The sequence below is a fragment of the Haemaphysalis longicornis genome, unplaced genomic scaffold, assembly GCF_048455015.1.
Source record: "Haemaphysalis longicornis isolate Haplotype H1 unplaced genomic scaffold, Haemaphysalis longicornis Haplotype H1 scaffold_5, whole genome shotgun sequence".
Classification (NCBI taxonomy): domain Eukaryota; kingdom Metazoa; phylum Arthropoda; class Arachnida; order Ixodida; family Ixodidae; genus Haemaphysalis; species Haemaphysalis longicornis.
In genome coordinates, this window is record NW_027526385.1 from 184,671,419 (window position 1) to 184,697,351 (window position 25,933).

Consider the following 25,933-nt stretch of genomic DNA (forward strand, 5'->3'; position numbering starts at 1 on the left):
GGTGAAGTCGCTTCTTTTTGCTTGGTGTTTCCGAAACACAGTAGATATGGCGTCATCGTGATGTATGGTGGCTCGGTGGTGTGGCCTCTTCCTTCAGCCAGGGAAGTCAGGCGACCGTTCGGACTGTATATTTTGGGGCCGAGCAATAAACAAGGCGTATTCTTGGTCATCGCGCGAGAGTTGGGTGTTGGGGTTTTTTTACAGCTTTGCCCGTCTACTGCGGAAACCCCCCACACGTGGCGTGGCAGCAGCAGCGCACATGCCTCAGTGCAAGGCACGCACCCACAGCACCTGCCACTGCCAGCAGTAGCCATGTCCTTCCTTCGGAGTGACACTGTCGTGCTCACACAGTGTCCCTGGCCGGACACTCGAACTTGGTACAGGCAGTCCGCACCAAGACTGGCTATACGTATACAGCCAGTTGTGGTCCGCACGTAACATAGTTTCATACAATAACTACGGCACGTAAAACCTGCCACATGGGCACACTCCTTCAGCGTCTGCAGCCACAACCCCCATTTATGTCTCCCACATTTGCCGTCCAAGATGCACTACTGAAACGACTTGAATCCACAAACAGCACAATACCGAGATAAGTCTATCAGCACTATGCTGGTCGCAGAAAGCACATAATGACGGGGAAAATACGATTTTTTTTTACAAGACCAGCGCAAGCAAACTGTTCCACAATTCTAAATCTTGGGCTCAGTTTGGCATGCGCCGACCCACGCACAAGCCTGCTTGGCCGGTGTTGCCAATAAGCTGCTAGAGAAATCACAGCAACAACGCAAAAATGCTGAGTTGGGCGGGGGAATGGTTTATTTGAGACTACCCTTGCAGAGCCTGGGCTCCAGACACGACGAACGCACAACCTTCTCAACTCTCGAGGAAAGCCACAAAATCTGTCAGTTCGGCCAACTGTTCCTCGCACGGCCGCGACTGTTCGTTGCTGGGGGCTGTGGGCACGGGCGACACCATGCCACCGGCGACGGCCCAGCCCAGCCGACTCACTTCGGCCGACACCTCGCTGCTGGAGAGGCCCAGAAAAGCCGCGGCGTCGTCGAGGGAGATCGAAGAGTACGCCTTGGACACAAGCGCCACAGCCCGGCGCCGTGTGCGCTCACCGAGTTCTTGCACGAGGGGCCCGATGTAGTCGGGCCATTCCTGGTTCAGGCCCGCGTACACGGCGGGGAAGTCGCCGTACCAGAGGCCCTGGCCGACTTTCCAGAGGCTTCCGATCTCCGGGTGCGACTGCTTGGTCTCCGGGGGAACCCTTTTCCAGAGGAACTTCGCATTGGGCAGGTCGTTCTGGAGCAGGTAGATGGCGAGTAGCTGCGCGTACGCCTGGGGACCGGCGATGCCGTTGGGAGACTCCAGCTCTTGTTGTTCCAGATCTGCGGCCAATTTTGAGTATTCTTGCATTTTGGCGTCTCCACTGCCGTCAATGACAACTTCCATTTCGGGTTCCGCACCGCGGCAACGGCTCCGTCAAGGTGGAAATTGTCAGGCTTGCTGTTCGAAAAACAAGAGGCCCGCACGCGCGCACCAAGCGATCGCTGCACCACGCACAGCCGGCACTCAAACAAAATGTAAAAACACAATAAAGAGAAATTACCTAAATTTGTATAATATTACGTACTTGTCGGTTCTTCAGAGAATTTCTTATTTAGATGCACCATTTATTTTGCATTAATACTCAAAGCAATCATTGCCAATCATTGCTTCGTTTGAAATATCATCACGCAGCCAACATTAGTCGAGTCGTTGTACTGCCGCGTTGTTTTCGTAAGCGGCGTTTCATACCTGACGTTCAGGAACGGTGGACGAGCCCTACTGCGCATGCGCCAACTAGACATAAAAAAACAAAGAAAGCAACTTTTTTTTTTTGCCGGACGTGACGTCATGGTTTTAAAAAATGGCGGCTGTTGTACGGTTACTTCGCTGCGATCTTCTCGCCGTAATTTTTGTCTGCTGTTGCTGCGGTGCATAGGTGTTCGGCTTGCGATTGTGATAAGGGCGCTCTCGAAGAACTTCTGGAGAGCACTCACGGTGGCGTGCAGCGTGTGATTGAGACACTGAGTGTGTGCGGCCGCCTTATTTGCGCGTAGTGCGTTACGACGGTGAACACGGGCGTTCTGCATCAGTTGTGCCGCCTCGATTTGTGAGAGTGATGAGTGCGCTCGCGACAAGCTTCTACGCTGCATTTCATTAGAGCACCGTGTTGAGGCCGCTGGGCGTTTCATCTCCGACGTGCGAGTGCGCGTATGCCTTCAACTTCAAACGGCGGTGCTATCATGGCCAGCCGCGAACGATCGTTCGCACGAAACTCTTGTCGCTCACCACACGGTCATTGACTAAAAAATATCAAGACAAGACTATTGCGACCGGCCAGCCACGAACGATCGTTCGCACGAAACTCTTGTCGCTCACCACACGGTCGTTGACTAAGAAATAACAAGACAAGACTATTGCGACCTACAAAGGTGATTCCTGCGCGTCGCTTTGGTTCGTCGAATCCCGTGTCTTGTAATCTCTCCGGGGCTGCATATTCTTGTTAAATCATTGCAGAGGACTCTTGGCGCGCAGAAATGAAAAGTTTGTAATTATCCACGTTAGCTTCGTTGATCTCCAGAGGGTTGCTTTCCTGACGAGCGTATTGATGCGTATATCGCGGTATGGGAGCTGTACAAATGTGTTGACGGATGTGGAGGGGCACACTTTGTAGCTGTTCTTGGGGCGCTGGATATACGAGGAGTTCAAGGGTGTCTCGTCTGGTAGGTGGTTGAGGCGGGAGGTTTGGGAGTGATGGTAAGCTTCGTGCAGTTTATCTAAGGTATTATGTACTTCCAGTTCGACCAACTTGCATGTGGGTGTCGAGAGGGCACTGTTCGGTCTGTGAAAATATTTATTTCGCCCACCACCATATTTGGTGCCCGTTTGTGCTTCTGCTATCAGCCTTCGTCGTGTTCTGCTTGTTCCTACACAGTGACAAAGTTTGATAACCGTAGCGGGACCCCGCACGACATGCGGCAGTGGGCCAAATTAACATTCTCAAATGCAATTTCCATAACACTGTTGGACACGAATTCTTGTAACTTTGTTCCTCCTGTGGCTACACAGCCCGTCACCATGATGCACAGCATGTACTAAAAGTCACATGCTTTGTTGTTCCTATTTCAATGTATGTTAATGGTAGATAGGGCAGACAAGCCCCCAACAGGCGGTGGTGGGAGCATGCCGCATTGCTGACGACTGGAACAGAAACCGATTTGGTGCTCCATTCCAAGACTCAATGCACGCCAGGTGGCTGCATGCCAGAATTTATACGACGAGAGTGCTGAAGTTGTATGGCACAAAACAGGAACGAGAAATCTTTGAGGCCTATGTGATAAATGTGGGAGACAGATGCACTATACAATACTGAATAATTAGTGTGAAGTGTGCAGCAGCTGTGATTGCTTTTTACATGTGGTGTTAAACCAGTGTCATATGAGGGTTTTGTTTACTTTGTAATCACTCTCAGAGGGAAATGAAGCTTCGCTGACGAAGCTCATTCCTGTCCCTATCCTTTCCTTGAGTCATGCCTGACATTTGACCAAAATTTCCACGATGAAGTCTCAACTAGCCTGCGTAGCCACCTTCATTCAGTTCACTGTTTTGATGCATATTTAAGCACAAAACCCTGGGACGTCTGCCGTTAATCACTCATAAGAAACCCTTGATGCCCGCCACACTCACCACTACCACTTCCACAACTTTGCAAAAAACAGATGCAAGCACAGCCATGACAGATTCCACCGTGCTTCCCAGTATCATGTCCCTTTATCAAGGAGGATGCATCACACCTCAAATACACTACGACGCATACAAAAGCTAGTGATCATCTACCTCATCAGGACATCACGCCTTTCTACAAGGGAATGAGGCGGCACGCACTGCTGCCCTCAAATTTACTAGCCACGGATTCATAGAAAGCAGAAAAGACCTGCCAGATTCCCTCACCAACCTCTAAGTCCAAAGCCGTTGTACAGATGTCTACAAACCCACACATACTACAACACAACATATTACCCAACACAGGCCCCTATGAATGCCCACCCTGTAAAGGAAGGAAGGAGAGAGAACAAACACTTATTTCTAAGTCCAGGTCCTAATTTGAAAGTTCAATTTACCGGATCCACGTAGTACTCCTGAATGCCTGGTCCTAATTTGAAAGTTCAATTCACCGGATCCACACAGTACTCCTGAATGCCTGTGCGGATCCGGTGCACGTGTTAGTAGAGAGCTTCCTGGGCAGCCTGGATGTTCACTGTCAGCGGGGAAGACAGCCAGAGCTCCCAGGAAGTGATGAAAGTGAGGGATTGGGTAAGAGATGGTGGGGTGAAGTCCCGATTAGAATGAGGGATGGATGGGTAGGAAGAACACCTGGGGTAGGAAGGATGGCCAGGGCACCGATAGATGTGGTGAAGAATGTGATGGGAGGGGAGTGAAGAGGTTTGAGCCTGTCGAATGAGGCACGCAGCCTCACAAGTTAGACGGGAACTGGGGGGTGGGTACAGGGTGCGTGATAGACGTTGGGCGTGTAATTGGTAATGGCGGGAAGCGCGGTGTTGAGTACGAACCGTCGGTGGGTGGTACAAGAACCCGGGAAAGGTACTCGGGTGAGCGCGTCTGCTAAGGCGTTTCCGCACATGCCAGGAAGCCAAACCAGTGTGAAGCGTGGCCGAGGATTCGATTCAAGTCCCGGAGTGACGAAATCAGTGGTGTGTGGGTGGGTCTCATGGTTAGCGAAATTACGAAGGGCTGACTGACAGTCGGAGAAGATATATACTGGCGTGGTGGTAGGAACAGTATGAGTAGCGTGCTCTATTGCAAGGGCAATGGCGTATTCTTTGAGGGAGGTCGAATCCGGTGGAGAAAGAAAGGAAAGCATAGCAGTGTCTAAAGAAGGGAGTAGGAGAAATGAAGCCATACCCGTTGAGTTTGAGGGGATGTAGGAGATAGTACAGGGAAGACAGAGAGGTTAACCATCCAATCAACTGCACCCAATGCTTATCAGTGATTTCAAATAAATGCATCAAACTAGCATAATGAACACCTTATGGCATTTTTAACTTTCATTCATGAAATTATTTGTATAAACTTATTGTACACTTACACTGAAGTGACCAGGCAGTATATTTGAAGGTGTGTGAACATTCGCAACTTGGAATACTGTGCGAGTACTTTTTGATATTCGATTTGCAGCTGTTTCAAATATTTGAAATTTACAAATAGTAGAGGAACGAATGTTTGCTCTATCTGAAGACGTGCAAACTTTCAAGCTTCACTACATAAGACCTTGCGGGTTGGTTTTTCTGCATGACACCGAAGCCGTGCCAAAAGCCTAATGCAGAAGCCTTGCACCAAGCAAGTGTTCGCTAACTGTGGTGTATGTTAGGTCAAGTGCAACACTACGAAAGCAAAACTTATAATCTAGAATAGGTTTCCTATAAATATAATAGCAGAAGTGAGAAATAAAACGTTATTGCTGGTTTGTTGGTGAGGTCCCACCGGCAACTAGCATGCCCAGCCTCCTTTCAATCATTGAGGAGAGTGGGGGGCTGCTGCCTATCATATTAAATATACCTAATATGCTTACTGTGTTCACAGTATTTTGAGGAACCCATATTTCTTTATGGCAATGTATGCAAAATTCTTGTTGCACTGGTTTGCATGTCTATGTTTTATTTTCTCTGCTACATTAAATTTTTTTTATGTCAAGCGCAAGTGCCTGAACAGAGATGTGTCTAGTTCTGACTGCCTAAGCTGTCTTTTTTGGTGTAGTTATGTTTTATACACTCTAGAAACACCAAAACAAAGATAGTGTGGTTTGAAAATATTCAATTCGCAGCCAGCTGTTACTATTCCTATTCAAAAATATTTTATTGAATTCACAGCCAAGTTTAACTTGTATTCAATTCACAAATGCCAAGTTGGTAATCACACACCTTTAAATATATATACAAAAGGTAAGTTGTCATTTGTAGTGACAAAAAACACTCAGCTGCAGTGGCGTCGCTAAGGGGGGGCCGGGGGTCCCTGGGCCCCAGGTACCAGCCCCTCGATAAAGGGGGGGGGGGAGTTCCACTTGGGCCCCTACAATGTGTAATGCTGACGTCGAAAACTGGAAGACAACTGTAACGAGACCACAGCTTTGGCCTGTTCAATTTACGTCCCCACTGGTCTATTCAAATTTGTTTCCTGGTACAATGGAAGAAAGCGAGGAGAATTTTGGCATCCAGGAATGTCACGGTAGTCGAGGATGGGCGCGGCTTGAGGAGTTAATTGGCTGCAGGGTGAGCGGAGGCGAACAAGGAACGATTCCTAGAGAGGGGATGCGTCGGTATATGACTGTGACGCTCGGAGGGGTGTAGCGAGCGAGCTTGCTTTTCAATGGGACAACAGGGGCCTAACAAAGCCACGTCCAGGACCACTGTTGGGGCGGCTGACGAGATCAGTAGTGGGGAGGAGTGAAGGGGGGAGGCATCCAAGCCTACGAGACTTTGGTCATGTGTCCTCGGCGGTTATTTATGTGGCTTTTTTTACGCACATGAGATGTTGTGTATGGGTCATGGTGAATGTTTAGCATTTTCTGTAGTCTTCGCAGTGACGCGTCGAAGACCGTGTACCCTGGTCCGGTTGTCATATTTTCAGAAGGAAACCAAGGTGAAAATGACCTGAAAAAATAAATATGGGGAAGACTGAATCTTGAGGAAGCGGGGACTGATAATTAAAACGAAATGAAAGTAGTGAAACATGCAATGAAGGTTGGTGCGGGGGAGCTAACTGTACAAATTAAGCCTGTGTTGGGAGGAGGGGCGCCAGTGGAAGAGGAGAGGTGGGAGCTCAGGTGTCCAACATTAGGTGAGACAAATGGGTTGTCGCGATTTCCCCTTGGTTGCACCCGATTCCTTCAGTGCTTGCACTAACCAACCAATTCGCGATTTAAGCAATTGCGAAGGATCTGATATCGGGTGTTGATAGCTCATATTTTTTGTCGTTGACTTTCCTTCATCGTGCCAAGCGACACAGCCAGCACATGGCAATTGTACGAAGATGGCATTATATGGAAGGGGCGTATCCCATGCAGCCTTGTGTAATTAAACTAATAGAACAACGGACAAGTAGCTTGTCGAACAAATTATGCAAGAAATAGAACAGTTATGTAGGCATTTATTTTATTTACCTAACTTTTAATCAGGTCAGTCTACGTTTTTTTATTTCATTCCCCTGTAAGTTAAGAGCAATATAAATGAGCATCTGCGTTGCGAACATAAATAAAGCGGACAGCCGTGTGTTCATCTTCTTTCCATATTATCATGGCTTTCGTGTGGCCGTCCCAAGGAGTTTTAAGTGAAGAAATATTTGAAGCGGATGACCTAAATATTTTGCTCTGGTAGGTTCATCTTTCAAGGTGGAGGGTGAGAAAAAAAAAGGACAGGACAACGAAATTAAGTGCATAACAAAAAGATAAACACCAGGTACGTCACCCACTTTCTATCATTAGGCACTCGATCCGCTGAGTGCTCCCATCCCGGAATATGGTCGGGAGACCCCACGATAATTGAGGTGGGAGTGAGGGGCAGTTTCTGTGTTAGTGAAAGCATTCTGCTGAGTGCTTTGTGTACATTACTAGAAAAAAAATGTTGAAGACTGTGCGGCAAAGGACAGGACGCCCGGTGTCGTATGCAAGATTTTTGAGCTGAGTGCCCCTCCCCATGCATTGGGGAGGAAAAATCTACTGGAACGACTCAGGCAACACGACGACGACGTCTGGCTGCAAAACATCAGACCACAAAAGAGACTTCGGTGAAACGCTCCAGAAGCGTGACCAACTGGAGGAAAAGATGCAAAGAACATAAATCCTTCCCTCCGAACCCTCCCACTTGTGTACATGCGGGCACCGTGCTCCACAGCGAGGCGCTTTGTGAGTGACCGGCGCTACAACGCGACCCCAGTCACCCCTGAAGGAAGAGGGAATCGAGATGGGTCCCAAACGTCTTGTTCTTGGTTATTACTTTTGGTTGGAGAGGGCGATATTATTTCCTCAGCTACTGGGAAAAGGTTGTTTCATCTAGGATCTGTCTTGGACTAGTTGACTGTACGACGTCAATGAAATCATCACCAACACATCGGGATAGACGCGACCAAACGGTTGTGAGCCAGCGTGTGGCGCTGATACACTTGGGCCCGTACGAATCTGATATTTTACTCAAGAGTTCTTTCTTTATCGCTTCATAACCTCCTTCGATTCAGATTTCCTCCATTTGCTGGTGGCTGCTTCACTGGTAAGCCCGAACCTCACATTTTATACTTTATACTGTGTTCGTTTTCCCAAGACGCCAATGTCAATTAACGTATTTGCAAATGTGTGGTGGAATCTTTTTACAACGTACGAAAGGAAACGACAACATTGTCGCAGACAAACATCCACACGACTAGCCGTGCACTAGCCACTTAGACGACTCGTGTACGGCCAGTCGTCTCTTTCAACGCTAAATGTTCCCTTTCTATCTGCTTCCATTCTCAGTAATCACATAACCATAGAAATAAAGAGACCCGACAATGTATCTATTTCAAACGTACTGAAATTCTCACTCAGAGAAATTTCCAGCAGTTGCATGCTGCCACAGAGGCTGCCTTTAGTGACAAACGGGCAGGCGCAGGCGGTTTTTCCGAATTTATGGGGCGGCCGTTTCTTTCACATTTTATACCACTTTTCCTGCACAATACTTGGAAATAGCTTTGTTTTAAGTCCGGCTGTTTATTTGCTGGGACAACTTCTATTTCTCCCCCAGCCTTCTTTCACCAGGCTCCGCCTGTGGTCCTTCAAGCATAATTTGTTCAAGGTGTGTTCCTAGACACAGGAAAATTGATGCGAATGAAGCGACTATTTGTCTTGCATGTGTTGCCTTTAAACAGCCCTATCATTGCTGGCCACCCTCCTCCAGGCCCGCGGGACGTCTGCATGATTTAGTCGCCACAGCGGGCTGCAAAGCTTTCCGAACGCCTGTGGCGACCACCTTATAGTGTCGTTTTCTGACAAGGCCCGAGACTCTCTCACATCTCCATTGCTCTTGCAGGCATCCATTCGCTTGGTATCGACTGTAGATGTGGTACTCTCACACTGCCGCATACCAGCCTTCACTTTTCCCCTACCCTACTTTGGTTTGGCGCATTACACCCTGTGCTGCCGCAAGTAGCTCTTGGCCACTCCTTTCTCGGCTGCTAATGGTGTTTTCATGCTCACGAGTGACACACCATGATGCTCCTTACTGTTAGGATTTTTATCGATGTCTAATTCACTGAAAAGGTCGGTGTTGTGTATCAAGATCTGCACCAGAGTCATCGTCTGGGGTTCTCTAAACCAAGCTCGTGTAGCTATTATTGCCTAAATAACACACGGCTTCTTATCTTGCTGCTTACTTTTCTAATATATTGCCAGTTCATTGTAAATAACTACAGATCAAGTATCCTGTGGCTTCATTTCGCATCGCATGTCGCATATTATGCATGCTTGCATCGACGTTTCGAAGCCCATGCATTCAGTAGCTGTAAAAAGTTTTTTTTACATTGGTATCCAAATGAAAGACACAAAATTTGTCGAGACCAATCGCTCTTGTCGCACAATGAGGGCAATGCCAAGTGACAACAGTGACAGAAATCGCTTTTGGTAACTCCAGTCCCAAGTGTGAACCAGCCTTCATATGCTAACAATAGAAGACATTAATATTATCAATAATAACAATAACACTAGTTTTATTATTAATAATTGTTTTGTATATGTGAGGGGGAGACAAATTTTCTGGGCCCCGGGTGCAAGTTTACCGAGCAACGCCACTGCTCAGCTGCCATTGCCACACTTCTGGAGAGAGAAAACTGACAAGCAAAACCTCATCCCTGACTAATTTCAGTTTTAAGTTGTAGTGGTACTGTTCGACAAGCAATAACTTATTTGCGGTAAGATTGCTGCAGACAAGTCCTCAGTCACGCTAAACACAGAAGAAATGAACTTGAAAGCATTGCACATCATAAGATCTGTTCCTAAAAGTACCAACTGAAGTACAATATTGTTCTTCGGCATGTGACAGCACACATCAAGGACATATTGAGTGAACTGTCCAGCATCTGTTGAATGCATGGCATTATACCAGCTTGAACGTGCCTTAGAAGGGGTAATTTTAAAAACGGTAACTTGAGAGGGCCCACGGAAAAAAAATGCTTGGCACCAGGGCTAAGTGCAACTAGTTAATATTTTCTCATTCACTACTTGAAGCCTGGATGTGTATTATTAAGGCTTGGTTCCTACAGCTGGTAACAACAAAAAAAACCTTTGTCCTGTGCGCAGCCCTACCTCCCACCGGGCTGCATGTCCTATTATCAGCTGGCTTAAGGTTTCAGACCAATAAAATGATTAGCAGACAGATTATGGGAGTTACTACACCTTCGCAAAGGCGAACATTACCTGCCTGCCTCACGACTCCGAACACACAATTATACCTTCGCACAGGTTAACTCCGTTGTACTGGAACAAAAACACAACCCTGTGGTCTACGTAGAAGTGGTCTACGTTTGCAGTGGCTAGCTTGGTTACGATGGGAGTGGTCATGCGCCATCCCAGTGCCCTCGTCTGACCGGCGTTGCTGCCTCTCGCCACGGCACGTAGGCGATGAAACGTCCAGCGGCCTCAACACGGCGCTCTAATAAAACACAGTGCAGAAGTTCGACGGGAACGCACTCATCACTGTCGTAAATGGAGGCGGCAGAACTGATGCAGAGCGCCTGTGTCACCGTCGCAACGTTCTACGCGAAAATTAGGCAGTCGCACACACTCAGCGTCCCGATCACACGCTGCACACCACCGTAAGTGCTCTCCAGAAGTTATTTGAGAGCGCCTTCACTACAATCGTAAGCCAAACACCTATGCACCGCTGCAACGGCAGGCAAAATCACGACGAGAAGAGCGCAGCTAGATGACCGCGCCATTTTTCTTAAATTATAACGTCACATCCGGCACAAAAAAAAGTCGCTTTCTTTGTTTTTTGATGTCTAGTTGGCGCATGCGCAGTAGTGCTCGTCCACCGTTCCTGAACGTCAGGTCTCGCTGACCATGTGTTCGTGAGGGAATACCTACGCCGCGTATCAAGATGAATACGAACGATTTCTTCAAAAAGCTCTGCGTTGGCGTAAACTTCAATGTGAACAAGTTCCGGGCGGACGCGGAACGATTCAAGGTAACAGGACCGACAAGTGAGCTTGATCTGTTCGAACAGTGACTTGGTCGCAACCTTAGTAAAAAGAACTGAACGTTACTGAAATAAGCGCCAACGGTGCCTACCCACCGTCCTTCGTGATTTTTTTGCAGCTCGCCAAAAAGTCGGATGTCTCCCAAGATGTGACAGAGAGTACCGTCGTCTGCTCGAGCAGTAAGTTGTTTCCCTCGTCGGCTTTCGTGGCGTTTGGAACGGCCTAGTAGCAAGCGAAATAATGCTTGAAGCATTTCTGCAGCAGGAAGTGTGCACTTCAGGCGCTGTACCGGTTGATCTATTGTAGCTAGCCGTAAGTCATTTCCTGTTCACGGTGCAGGAGCCGTCGGGTTGTGGCGATCTCGCCGTATGTGCCGACAAAAGCGGTGCGAATGATTTGTTCTGCGGTGAAAACACGTCGCTTATTTACTACGCCGTGAATCCGCACTAAAAAAAACAAAAAAAAAAAAACGGCCTCAATGGACAGAAATGATAGGAAGGGAAACGCTTTGGAAAACAGAGCAAAAAAAAAAAAAAAAAAAAACCCCAGCTGGCCAATGGTACCGGAGCGTTGCAAGGAATCTCTGGGCACGAGTGCTCGCATGCTGTCCATGGCGAATTCGTCGACCGTCTTCGAAGACTCGCAGTGACATGTTTCGTCCTTTTTTTTTGTTTTGTTTTCCATTCTCAGCTGGGCCCGCCAGCGGTTCCATCAAGCGCGACGCGGATGCAGCTGACCAGACACAAGGCGGGGTATGTCCTTGGGGCCTTGTGACGTTAGAGCGGCTTGTCAGGAGCTGAGCCACACACTTCCACAGGGGAGCCCCTCAGTGTCTCAGCAGCGGAGGGCAACGGGACAGAAAACTCGTGTAACTCTATTCACCTTGGCACTTGAGCTCACGCTGGAAGCCCATTTGCCTCTGTGGCTCACAGCAGAGGCCCTGCGTAAAGTCTCTTGCATGGTGCCTCTTAATACGCAGCAGGAGGTATCTCCTCCCGTGCGCCAACATTTGCGGTGCAGATGTTGCACTAGGGAATCACTGGGCATTCAGTGTGGCCTGCATCAACCTTTTTCCACCTGAGTGTCAGTCCCCTGCCTCCTAAGAAGGTGTTGCGCTGCTGAGCACATTTTCACGTGGAGGCTGAAATACCCGTTTGTGTCACATGTCCGCCCGCATTGAAGATCCCCGTGTTGTCTTTGGCATGCCCCGTTGCCTAAGCCTGATTGGGTTGTCAAGCTTTTTCCTGCTTCTCGCTGAGGCTGGGCAGGGAATCAGTACACTCCACGTGTGCGAGGGCGGAAGACGGGTACACAGACAAAACCTCCTTCGTACCTAGTCCAAATTTTGCACTTCACGCACGCGGAATGAAGTACCGACTGGCCGAAAAACCTTCCTGAACTGGAAGTGCAAGTTTAGTTTCCTTTCAGAGGGACATAGTTTTGCTGGAGGAAAACAGCAGGCGGTGACTCTGCGGAGAAACAACAAGAATTGGAGGCTGTCGGGGCTCACCATGGATACACAGATCATTCTGGCCTTATTAACCCATTGTAGTCCGGAACTCTTACCCACTTCCCGGCCATTCTGGTCGCAAACTATTTCGCCAATTTCTGGCGTAGCGAAGAGAAATACAAACTGTGCACGAAAAACTCTTATGATATTTATTTTTTCTCTTGCACTCGGCTTGCAACTCCTTAACCGATATTTGAGCCGCGAGTGAAACTGCTCGAAGCATTCCCCTGGGCACAGGCCAGGCTTGTTACTGCAGGTTTTGCATAGAAACACAGTTTCCCTCCTGTCTCCTTTTGTTTGTTCCACTGTCAGGCGTACCCTGACAGTGAATCGCTACGGCTGCGATGTGTTTTCGGTAAGGGCCCGACAGTTGACCGCAAAGGGATAACCTTGAGACAGATGAGGCTTTCTTTGCCTGCATTTCTTGGGCACTTGTGCGAACCTCGCCGAATGGGACCCCCCGTTGCGTGTGGTCCTTTGCAGGCCAAACCCAGCAAGCGGCAGCGAATCCGCGCCAAGGGCACGGACGTCCCGGCCCTCCTGGAGACCTTTGAGGAGCTGGCCGGCCGCTACAACGTCTCCCGGGTCCTGCTGCGCAATGTGGCCGCTCTGGGGTACGAGGAGCCCACGCCTGTCCAGCGCCAAGCCATCCCGGCCATGCTCGAGGTAGCCACACCTGCGGCAGCACAGGGGAAAAGGGGGTATAGCTGCGGCTCAAGTGCCATACCTCCGTCTTCCTTATGTTCCATCCTTACTTGGCTTGGCTTGCAACATGGCTTCTTGTGGCTAGGGCTCAGCCCAAGGACGGGTTAGATCCCGGCCTCAGTGGCCGCTTCCCAGATGCAGGCTGGAAGCGAAAACACTTGTGTGTGCAGATTTGGGCGCATGTTAAACATGTCCAAGTGGGCAAAATTAATCAGGAGCCCAGTACATGGTGCGCAACATGACCCATGTTGAGCTTTAGCGCGTTAAACTCCCGAAATCTGGAGTTTTCAAAACATGGCTTCTTTTTGCTCCTTACGCCAAGATCAGCAAAAGAGGCCATGGCTTTTTTTTTTGTTTAGAGCTAAAACTTTCGCTGTGGGACCGCTGGCATCCTGTCAAAAGAGTAATGCATTTCCTGATAGATGATCGGTTGGTCGCCCAAGAAGCTCTGATAAGATCTCTGGGACGCATGGCATGTGCATGAAACCGGGCTTCCATCAGTGTCAAAACGGTTGCTTGAAAATCGCGGAAAAGGGAAGGTTTTGTGTAAGACAACGTGTGCATTGATCACAAAGAAGCAATACTATAGTATAGTACCTCTGTGTTATAAACTGCTATCATTATACATTTAGATTGTTCGTAGATGTGTTTACTTATTGCATGGATAATCAGCGTATGGGCGTGTTCTTTGTTTGCGATTTAGGTCTATGAAGGTGAGACAGTCGATCGGATGCACTTTTAGTGAAAGGAGCCATGAAGAGAAAACAAAAGTTTGTTTTATTCGAAAGATTAGGTGTTTCATAGTACCCCAAGCGCTTTCCCGGAAGCAAATGATGCTTTATTCACTGAGAAATAAGGCAATTTAAGCCAAAATTTTAAATCTCCCGCTAAAATTGCACATTTTGTCACGTGAACAATGGCGTCACATGAGCCGGTCCATGAAACAGATACTTAGTATGTCGACTCCATATAGCACCCACACGCGGGAGTCGACCGAGACGCCGGCCATTTTAAAAATACTAGTAAAACCTAGTGCACCCGCAGCCCTAGTCATGGAATCGCCTGATCCGGAGAACAAAACTCTCACCGAGGAGCTCGGGCTTGCATTTAACAACCTCACACCACTTGAACGCTCAATGCTTCCAAGTGCACGAGCGGCAAGAGTTGTGGGATACGCGGTGGACGGGAAAGCGACCATTCCGCGATAGCCACAACAGACGAACGCCCAGCCGTCGGCACCGCTGCCTCGTCAGCCCCGTCGTGACGGACGAAAACAGACTGGTACGCATGTGCCGTATTTTCAATTTCAGTAGCAGTATCGCTTATGCCAGTTGGCCGGTGTCGTGTATGGAAAGCCGTTCGCTCGAGCTCTGCTCCGACCAGAAAGATTCGAGCGTCAATGCGCGGTGTGTACGGCAATTTTTTCCCCAAGGTCAGAGCGCTTTGACGAAGTCGGCGACGAGCGCCAGCATGTCCGGATCCCTGCCGTAATCACTTCCTCGGAAATGAAGCGAGCACACTCGTACTTCCTTTAGCTCTCTTCCTCCTCCGTTTGCAAAGTTCACAAAACGTAGCCACTTGCTTCGCCGAGGTTCGTCGTTGGGCAGCACATGAAAGGAGATCTCACCGGCGGGGATGTCGCACTCCCTCGACGATTGGCCCGTACTACATGGGTATTTCAAAACACAGCAACGAAATTTCATTGTAAAGTACTCGAGCAAACTGAAGTTTTCAGTGGTTGTAAACTGTAAACGAGCTCGTAGCGATAGCAGCAAGAGACCTTCATACCGAAACCTGTGCGACGAGTGGCACTATCTCGTTGCTGCTCGGTGTTCCTTACTCCACTTGTTTCTATTTTTACCTTTGCTGGTTGGCGATATGACGGCCAACCTCCTGTGAAGGGATTACGATACCAAGCAAGGTCGCGGCTGTGCGTGCTGGGACGGTTCGTTGGCCCCGAAGAGCCTTGAACCCGAAAATTCGTCTGCGCGACGGTGGCAACGGCGAGATGTCGAGCTCAGCCAACAGTAGTTTCGTACGCATCGGCATACACGCTTGCGTGTTTGTTCGGAACTTCAACCGTTTACTCCACCGTTCTTTGTCATAAAAAGAATGTGCAGTATGTTTCATGGGAATTTAGCTCGCTATGCAAACTGTAAGCCCTGCCTAACATGCGTTTGCTTTTGCCGGCCTCCGCCAATCGCAGAGCATTCTCAAGTGACATCACAGGTTCTGTTGCGGAAAATGAGCTGGTGGGTCTCATGGTCATTTCCTTTTTTCCTAATTATGTAGCTTATTTGAGCGAAGTTTGCGTTATAAGTGGTGTCGTTATGGTTCTAACGAGGCAATCTTTCGAATGAACCAAACTTGTGTTTTCTCTTCATGGCTCCTTGAAGTTTGTGATGCAGTTTTAGTCTTTGAAAGCTTTCACGTCCCTCTCAACCTCCTCTGGGAAAGAAAAGTAAAAATTTTTTTTCTTAAAGTGAATCTTTCTGTGCTTACATGTGCCGCAAATCATAACACCAAACGAAAGCCAACTTTACGCAATCAGTTTCACAGAATGATGATGAGAATCAGCGAAGGCACATCTAGCGCCTCAAGAAAGAAACCGCTTCTCGTGGTGGGAATCGCACCTGGGTCCCTGGCATTGTGAAGCCATTCTGACATGGTCCAAGCAGTTTGGATTTTGCACTTTGACTTGTCTCGGGTTTCATCAGAGAAAGCTTCACGTTTTGATCATCTTTCTCGTTACTTGGAAGGGGCTTCAATTTTTTAAAACACAAATAGCTGCCAAGGTTCCCAAATCTGCACGAGATGCTGGAGGTGCGAGTGGGCTGCCGTGTCTACTCACGGAACGTGGCTCTTCTCTGCGGGGCTGGGTAGAGGCATTTATTTCTGCTCCTGGTTAAACCTGCACCTAACCCTGTCTGTCGGCCTCCCTTTCCAGTGGCTCCAACCATCCACTTGGCCTTTGCAGGCTAGCTCTTCAATTACGTGTCCCCAAGTTTTGCACCCCCATTTTCTTTTTACGACAGATGAGACCCGTCTGAGTAAAACTGGCTCTAGAGACAGCGCAACAAGGGCACAAGTGTGTGCACAAGACAGCTTGCACGGGAGTGAAAATTGGGAGCCAGCATAGCTGAGCAGAGGTTGAGTTTGGGCTGGTTGGCATTGGTGGTCCATAGCTTCGTGTGGCTCAATAAATGGGCAACCACGGAAAAGCATAACAGGCACAAGTGTCTTTCTGTATTAGTCGGTTATGTCGTGCTACACCAAGTTATGCAGCATAGTTTCCTTTTCCATGTGGTGGGTAGTGTGGCCGCTACGGTGTAGATGCCAGGCAGAGCCGGATTGGGCCACACGACTTGTTCCACCCACACCTGGTGTTGTTTGGGGACTTCATATACGAGATGCATTACTTACCCTTAGTAGGCAAAAAGGATAGAAACGGACGGAAAAGCTGGAGATCAGGAAGGAGGGTTTTTAACGGCAACACGCGAGGCAGTGCAATTGCACTTTGAAGCACGGGCGGGGTTGCCTGAGAGCAAGGACACACAAGGGTATCTGCAGGCAACTGGACGGAATCGGCATGTAGTTTGGAAACCATGGGGCATGTTGTGATGGGCTGCAGAGATGCACACCCGTTGCGGGAAGATGAGTGCAGGCCATTAAGAGAGCCTTTGGGGTGAGGGTGAGTTGGAACGCCGGGACATTAGAGGCGACGAAGAGGTGGAAGGAAAAAGATGGCAGCACAGGAGGAATAAGCGGATTTAATGTAGAACGACTGGGGGAAGGGGGTTTGTGCAAGGTCAGTAGAAGGCGCTAGGGAAGGGAGAAAAGGGGAACCATCCCCACCTGGAGCGGGAGGGTGCATTCTCACCCTTCAAGAGGTGCAGTCGAAGGAGGAGTGTCTCTGAGGCACAGGCAGAGGAGGGGAGTCGCCAATGGTACGCTCGTTCTGTTTCCCTCCCCCCTGTTGTGCAGCGGAGGGAGCTGCTGTGCTGTGCCCCCACGGGTTCGGGCAAGACTGCTGCGTTCCTCATCCCAGTCATAGCACAACTGCAGGTGAGCACATCTGGGGGCATGGAGCACGGGCTTGCTTTCTGAGTGGGGCAGAACAGCCACAAGTCCTGTTTGTCCAATCTCTTTAAGCTCTCCCATTGTACCTTTGCTGATGTAATATTTATATTCTTAAACCCTTTCTAATTGTGTTTGTTGAACCTTGACTGGTGGTTCTTTTTTTTCTACTCACTGTCGTGTGTACCGTTTTTGTGCTCGTTAACCAACATTTGCCATTCTTTGCACCCAATTGGTATTTTAGAAAGAGCCTGGTTTAAGTCCAGGCTGATCGTCTTTGTTGCTTATCAGTTTATAAATAATACAGTCATCAGCGACTATGCAGACTGCAGCATCAATATTACAAGCTGTGTCAACAGTTACGAGAGAAAATAAATGTGAACAAAGGCTTGTTTAGGGGCTAGTTGGTATAGTCTAGAAATCAGTATTGTTGTGCGCTGCATGTTTGGACAAAAGACAGGGTCGGTGAAAAATGGCACTCACAGAAAGGGAGATAGAAATGAAGAAAGAAAAATCCAATGGCACATGAGCGCACGCGCACGAAGATGTCATGTTTAATCTATTTTCAAAATGATTGTACACTCACCATCGCATGCTTACAATGATACAGCTTTCAATAAACCAGTTGCTAGTTTGCGCACCACTGTTTGGCATCTGTGTCCTTCGTTCAAATATGCAGCGCACGTTAATATTGAATTCTAAAAAAAAACAGGATTGGTGCCAAGGCTGTGCCTTGGGGCACTCCTGAGGTTACTTTTACAATGTCTGATGATGATTTTCAGAATGGGCAAACTGATGAATACCAAGGGATATTAAGGAGCCATTTAAGAACAATTTTGTCTCCAAAATAGTTGTGAAATCTAAAAGGAAGCTTGGGATGGAATAAGCAATTTAAGCACCTTTGATAGGTAAACAATTGGGATGTTCGTTTCTCCTCCACAGTTGTCAAATGCCAGATGTAGATCATGTAAAATTGCTGTGAGTTGGGCCACACCTAGCCTGGCTTTGTCACACACACAACCCCTTGCCAGTGTTGTGCTTTTGACCCCTAATATATCTGGGGCATTTTTGTGATGGTTATAGTTTTTGGGTTGACGCAGTTTTCTGTTAACAATGCATGAGGATGAGGGCAATCACTAAAGAAACGACAGGACAGAGCGTTTACTACTACTGCTTCTTTGTGCAAGGAAAAATGACATATATACCTTGATACATCCAATAGGAAGGCTAATAAAATCAGATGTGAAACACTTATCTTTCTGCTCTTTGCTTGCTGCATGTGTTGACCCAGATATCTTATTTATTTTTCCAAGAGTGAGACTGAAGGCATACTGAAACAGCTGTCATTAAGACGATCAATTTGGAGCGCCTCGACCATGTCCCGTGTATACTTGCCCTTTTCTTCGGAAATTACTGTGCGCTGTGCAGACAGCGGAGCACAAGCACAATTTTTCTGTTCAGTACCTTTGATTGGCCCATGCTGATTGTTTCTTCAGCACCGTTTCTTCACTTTTGCTGACACCTGTGGTGGAGGAACTGACTGTTGGTTCCGCAGTGGGGGGTTGACCGAAACACATGCCCATTTTATTTCTCATCTGTTATCCTTTTTCTGCGGGACTGGCTCTGCACTGCCTGTGTGCACATATCAGAGAAAGAAGGCAGTGCCCATCACCATCTTTGATTTTGCATCTCTCCCCCCCCCCCCCTCTGCTCCCGCAGAAGCCGGTGGTGGGAAGTGGCGGCGGCGGCGGCTTCCGTGCGCTGATCCTGTCGCCGACGCGCGAGCTGGCCCGGCAGACGCACCGCGAGTGCCTGCAGCTGGTGCGCGACACGGGCCTGCGCGTCTACCTGCTCAGCAACTTGTCGTCTGCCCGCTCGCGCCTGCCCAAGGCCCAGGCCAAGCTGGGTGGGTACTCTCATCCTGGTGTGAGAGCAGTGTTTCAGTATAGGTGGTATTCACTGAAAAGTTAAGCTGTCAATTTCTTCGCTTGGCGACACTGGAAACTGCCGCGGACATGGCCGAAGTGCTCCGGACAATGCGCAGGTTGTGTCACTTCGATTCAACCCGATTCTCAACGGTGGTGTCAACAGAAGATGTTATTAATTGCACTTTTATTGGAGTCGAGGCATTACTTTGCGTTCGTTGAGGTAGAGTTCAGAACGTCCAACACACGTCATATGCCCAGCACGGACAAGTACCGCCATCCCGCGGAGCCCGACGTAACCAGTGACGGTGCACTCACATGGTTGCCTGCATGCGTGCCTCGCTGGTGAATACAACCTACGCACCTGTTGTAAAACTCCGCTTCAAAGTCCGGGCCATGTGAGCACCTCTGCTGCGTTGAAGCTCAGGGGCAAGAGTACGAGCGCAGACCCTAGCTAGGGCCAGTGACTGAACTACTCTGCTTGAGAGGCGATTTAGCTGGTTCATGCGTTGGGCTTCAGCAATCTCGGCGAGTGTGTTGTGCACACCCAGCTCAAGGAGGCGGTCCGTTCTAGTGCATCTGTACGCCCACCGGTCGCCACATCCTCGACAAAGCAGGACTTCGCCCTCTCTACGATCCCCCACCGCAAGCACAACCCCTACCCCCGGTCTTCATTCGCCGCCTGCACATCGCGCCCATTCCGAAGAACATGCACCCGGGCATCCACGACGCTCGCAGGAAAGCCCGGGCTAGAGCCCTCAGTAGACTGTATGCCAACGACGAGAGTGCACGATACGTAGACGTGGCCGCATACCACGCCAGACCCGGGCAGTACGCGGCAGCGGTCGTGACAGCGACCACGGGCGTCACAGTCACCGCGGCCAGCTTCCGAGCAAGTACACCGGCGCAAGCAGAAGAAATCGCCATCGCCCTCGCCGCAACCGACCCCGGCTGCGCAGTCATCCTCAGTGACTCAAAATCGGCCATACGCAACTACGGTACCAACGCTGTGGCGGCAATCGCGGCACGAATTCTCAGCAACGCTCCAGGCTCTACCACCCGACCCTTGAGACTGCAATGGTTCCCTGCACACGAGGAACAGGCCCCCGGGGTAGACCGCGCCCGCAACCGCAACATCACTGCGGACCGGGCCGCTCGCGAACTCACCAGTCGGGCGGCCCCCCAGGCGAGGTCTCCCCCCATGCCCCTGAATCCCGGACGGAGATCCCATGAAGATGCGCCCTACTTGCTACCTACACCACTAGAAGACTATGGCACCATACTACGGTGGTACCGAGACACCAGGAGACGGTTCCCGGCCCCACACCCCAACCTCACTCGAAGCGAGGGGACCCTCTATCGCCAAATACAGACAGACTCTGTGCTCACACCAGTACTGGGCCGCCACATAGCCCCCGCAATCTACGAGACATCCGCGTGTACCGTCTGCCGCGCCACTCGCGGCACGCTGGCCCACATACTACAGTGCACACCCCAAGACCCCGCACCCTCAAGCATCCGACAGCTACCAGTGACAGTGCGAAGAGCTATCACCTCGTCAGACTACAACACCCAGAAATTAGTCGTCCAGTGCGTCCGGGAGGCCCTGGAGAGGCAGCGGGTAGGCGGCGCGAGCCCCTTGGGGCCGAGCGCCGGACGCCTGACCTGAAGCTCCTAGGGCTGGCCCGGATGATGCCATCGGCGCCACCGGACCGTTATTAGTCAATAAAGTCTTTTCTCTCTCTCTCTCTCTGAACTACTCTGCTGAACGTTTACTTCGGAGCACAACTTAATAATAAAATAAAGCTTGCTTTTCAAATTAGGAAACACGAAATTAGGCACTGTTTGCAATCCAGAGTCGGAAGTGCTGGGCCGTTTGCGTAACATTGCGCCAATTCGCTTTTCCTGTGCCATCCTGCTCCAGAAGGCAATGTTTCGCCAAAAGTACTCCCAAGTGGTGCCGAAAAATGTGAGGCAACTGTGAGATGATGATCAGTGCCAGTTGCATTGCGCAGGGAGCAGTAGGGACTCATCCATTCAGCTGTCCTTCATAACATGGCGTGCTCCGGTGGACTCCTTAATGGACTTGCACTCTAAGTCACTCGTGAGGTCTTCAAGTGGTGTTGCAGTTTGGCAGGACTTGGGAGCCAAATTGTGGTGCGAGCAGTGCGCAGATTTTCGCCCATAAAAGCAGCTTACCGCATAGCACGCAGCACCGTGAAGCATGCATCGTCAGCAGCAGTCGTTCCAATTGTCCCACTTGTTGCCAAAAGCAAAATATGAATTTTAATGTTCAGTGGAACCCAGACCTTTTTATCTTACTGCGCGAGTGTGCCTGCCAGTACATAGGGTAGGTGACACTGTTCCGTATCGAACAGGATGAGATAACAGGCACAGCCCTGGCACGAACCAGAGGGCGAGATTCTGTTAAGCTAAGCAGGTATCTGCAAGGAATCGGCTCAGTAGGTGTGTCTTTCTAGTAAGCCCACTTTCCACGCTCATGGAAAAGGTGATAAGCACTGGTACTTTCATGATTCAGATACACACAACGCAGTTGCACAGTGTTTTTTACCTTGATAGAAGCATGCATACTTAGTTGAACAGGTGACACTCTAGGGTATCTTTTAGGGGTGAAGCCCCTTAGGGGTTGGGGCTGTTGCGTCTCCTGTCGTTGTCATCATCGTAATCGTCGTCGTAATCGTCGTTTCATGTGGTCACGGTACTAAAACACTGGGAAACTTGTTTACGCCTCGCGCTCGAACGTAACGCGTACCAAAATATAACACCAAGACACTTGTTTCCGCCTCGCGCTAGAGAGCTTCGTGCTTCAGACACGAGAGACTTCTACAGCAAAGCTGTCTGCCTCTACCCCCCAACGGTTTCATCTCCGTGGGCAAAAACGCCAAGGTGCCAAGAATACACTTGTACACTGCACGCTTCGCCCCTCCCCAGGTTTCACGTTACGGGAGATGGCCCGGGGTTTTTTTTTTCTTGTGTTTTGTGAACATCAGCATTTACTTTTAATTGCGCTGGAGTCTAGTCAGGTTTAGTTATGCAATGCATCAAAATATCTTGTTTCCTCTTAGCTTCTTTTTCTCCCAATTTCCTTCTATTCATTTTTTGTAGTAACGTTTTCGTTTAGTCTAGACTGAAGTCTCGTTTGGGGTAGAATGAAGGTAAAGTTTTAACAGCTGTGGTGAAAAGGGGACCATTTTGCCTGTTTCCGGTCTTCTCTGGAATGTCTCTCGTAACTGTGATGGCACTTGATATCACGAACATTTATTTCCATTTTGTCTAAAGCCTAGTTGAATGTAGCTATTCAAAGCATCGCTTATCTTTATCTTTCTCTTAATTGTTGCTCTGTGAGCTGTCCTGTTTTAATTATTGGAAGGTATATTTCCTAACTCATTAGAAATGCGGTCAACTTAGCATGGATCAAATCTTGAGTAAGACCGATTTAATTTTTTTTTTGCGTGTGTTTATGAGAAATTAAAAAGTGCATTTAAATGTCTGGCTCTTGAAATCTGCTCCCACATATACTTACACTGCTCCAAAACTCATGTTTGTCTTTCAAAAGCTGCTCCAAAAAAAACAGCATTATTCCGGCTCCCTGAGAGCTGCTCTGAAAGGCTGAAGCCCACTTCCACCTGTGTGATCTATCACTGTCACTGTTTTGTCTATTGTTCCTCTAAAAAAGACTAATTATCTCTAATTATCTTGGGAACTAATGGACCAAGTGAAAAAATAGTGGCATTATTGAAATCAGTAGAGAAAAAAGCAGCAAGACTGGCAAGTTTCCCGGAGTTTGCTTAAAAATTAAAAGCAGCTGTGTTAAGAGCAGTGTCCTGGGACCCTTGAGAGCATTTTGGGGGGCAGGCTTGGTGCCTCAGGTATGGGCGCAGACTAGCGGGAGAGTGCCCTAAGGGGCCCCACAGTTGTGATGTGACGCTGACAGTGGACGTCTCTCTCTGCCCGCATGCCTGCTGCTGCTGGTGAAGACATCCTGGTGTGCACTCCGAACCGGCTGCTCTGCCTCACAGATGCCGGCCTGCTGACCCTCAACCGGTGAGAGTCCACAGCGAGTTCCTCTCGGGGGAGGCAGGGAAGTACTGTTCCTGCCCCCCTTTCAAGTGCAGAGCACTTTAGGGGCTCCCCTACTGGCTGGACCCAAGTAGACCCGTACGGCGTTCCGTCATCATGGCGTAACCCAGAGGCTTCAAAAGTCAAGTGGTTTATATAGTCGCAAGCGTTCGAAACTCGTGAACTGCTGGCGCTTGTCATGCATCTCCCCGTAGTTTAGTGCAAAGAAAACTAAGGGTACGTTTGGGGCAAAGTACACGTAACTAACCGGCAGCGCCTACGTTCATTTTGTTCGGAAAGCTCGTTGGGTTGGTTTTTACGGTAGTAAGTGAAAGAAAGTGGCAGTGCAAGGCTGGCCCGTTTGGCAGGAAAAGCAACACAAAACGAACAGAGCTCCTGCTGGTACTGTTTCAGGCGGGGGTGTGTGCGAGCACTGCGGAAGCGGGAAATTTGAATTGCATGGGGTGGTAGCAGTGAGCCGTTAACGGTGCTACAGCCCATTATGGTGAATCGCTGCTCTGCTCTCCCGGCAGCTTTCACATTGAGTGGAACGGCTTTAATTTTTTTTCTGCCTGGCTACCTTTCTTTTACGCAACCCGCCTAGTGCACCCTGTGTCCCTTCATGTTTTTGGCCCTCGTTTTCGAGCAGCGCTTTTAAACTCATCAAGTCGTGTACCAAGTTGCCCAAATGACGACGTTATTGAACTTACTTGCACGCGCTTTTGTTCCCTGTAGTAGCAGTGCAGAAGAGGTTTGCTGGTGAGGTCAGTTTTTCTGGTTACTTCCTGTTCGCCTTGTTTGAACAGACTCTGTTGTGTGTCCCCCACTCCACTGTGTGGCCCAGTGACTAATTCCTGCAACCGAGAGATTAGCTTCGGCAAACTTCCAATTCAATCTTGTTGGGCCTGGAAATTCGGCAGATCTGTGTGTAGAAGAATTAAAAAGGCAGCTGGATGGCAGTGGTTGCTGAAATGTCCTGAAATGCAATGCTTCCAGTTCCCGTGTCTGCGTCAATATTGCGCAGTGTTTCAACGTGTTCAAAATTTGCGTGTGATGTGGTGAAGGAGCCATACAGAGGCGTATATGACAGTGTATACTGCACTTGAAACTGCGCTGGAAATTGAGCCAAATTTTTGAAATCTTACAGATGCGAGTTGCAGCGAATAGTGTCGTGGGCTCATGACCTTGGTGGATATTAATATTTCAGTCAGGTAACTCTGAACCACCCTGGCTGAAGATGGCTGTTTCTTGTCCTGGGAAACAGGTATAATATTGGCACATAAATGTCACAGTTATTTTGCCACTTAAACTAACTTTGTCACCATGCATGCCAGTAAAGAATATTTTAGAGCATTTAGGGTATGGGACGGTATGGCCGGTATTCAATGGCGTGGAATGCATGCAAGCAACCATGCGAGTGCGCCGCCATATTTGTGGCTAAGCGTCTGTTGCTAAGCGACGTTGTGCGCACGGCCCCCAGATCAGGCACCTCTCTTCTCCTCCTCCATGCAACCGTGTGAGTGCGCCGTCACTCGTTACGTTGGGCTCCGCGAGAATCCGGTACTTGTCCATGTCCGCGGCGCATCGGCCATGTCTGTGGCCGTTTCCGGTGTTGCCAAGCGAAGAAATTGACCGCTAAACTTTCCAACGAATACCATCTATACTATCTATAGACACTAAGATGAGTTTTTCCCAAAAATAGATTTTTCATCCAGTTTTGAAGATGCATTTGTTGCATTTCTCACTGAAGGAACATTAAAGGATGCAGAACTTTGTGTTAGAACTGAAGAATCAGAGGTGTCAGAGTGCTCCTAATGTCTCTCTGACACAAATGATGTTGTTTGGCAAGCCAATACCTGACTACATCTGACGTTAGTCTGCGTCAGCTATTTGTGCTGTGATGTCTAGCCTAGATGACGCTTTCTTGATACTGCTTCTCTCCCTCTATCCCCTTCTATTTTGATATCAAGTACAGATCTGGGGGGGGGGCACGTAACAGAAGACACCAGAAAGTGCCTTCTTTTTGGTTGAGAATGGTATAGCCCAAGAAAGGGCTTTGTCGCCGATCCACTGGCTTTTGAGATAGTCGTGCTCTTTGGCTATTGGGTGGCAGGAAGATGTGAGGTTAGCTTGGCCATTTGTTGCCACAAATGTCTTAACGCTGCGCTTGTTTGCTAGGGCATGACTCGACTGAAGCAGGGTCCACAGGTGTGTAATCAGGATTGCTGCACAAGCGCATTGGTGGAAGTGGGCATTTTGAGATGTTCTGGGGACAGAGGAATGTACTGGTGCTGGTCAGCTGGCTGGTCAGCTGGTCAGGGGCTCGCCTTGCCTTCGTAGCCCGCTC

The 25,933-nt window shown here is 49.1% G+C and overlaps 1 protein-coding gene and 1 pseudogene across 1 annotated transcript in view; one reads left to right on the top strand and one right to left on the bottom strand.

The window, feature by feature from the left end:
- Nucleotides 1–794: 794 nt before the first annotated feature.
- Nucleotides 795–1,572, bottom strand: LOC144138897 (COP9 signalosome complex subunit 8 pseudogene; annotated as a pseudogene).
- A 173-nt stretch (nt 1,573–1,745) lies between these two features.
- The window catches only part of Ais (DExD-box helicase 52), a 59,057-nt gene continuing 34,869 nt past the window's right edge, over nt 1,746–25,933 (top strand). Inside the window, exons 1-8 of the mRNA XM_077671405.1 lie at nt 1,746–1,794; nt 11,141–11,276; nt 11,408–11,468; nt 11,980–12,041; nt 13,283–13,465; nt 17,489–17,569; nt 19,301–19,487; nt 23,505–23,571. Of these exons, the coding sequence (XP_077527531.1) occupies nt 11,190–11,276; nt 11,408–11,468; nt 11,980–12,041; nt 13,283–13,465; nt 17,489–17,569; nt 19,301–19,487; nt 23,505–23,571 (728 nt within the window). The 5' untranslated portion in view covers nt 1,746–1,794; nt 11,141–11,189. The remainder of the gene's footprint in view (nt 1,795–11,140; nt 11,277–11,407; nt 11,469–11,979; nt 12,042–13,282; nt 13,466–17,488; nt 17,570–19,300; nt 19,488–23,504; nt 23,572–25,933) is intronic.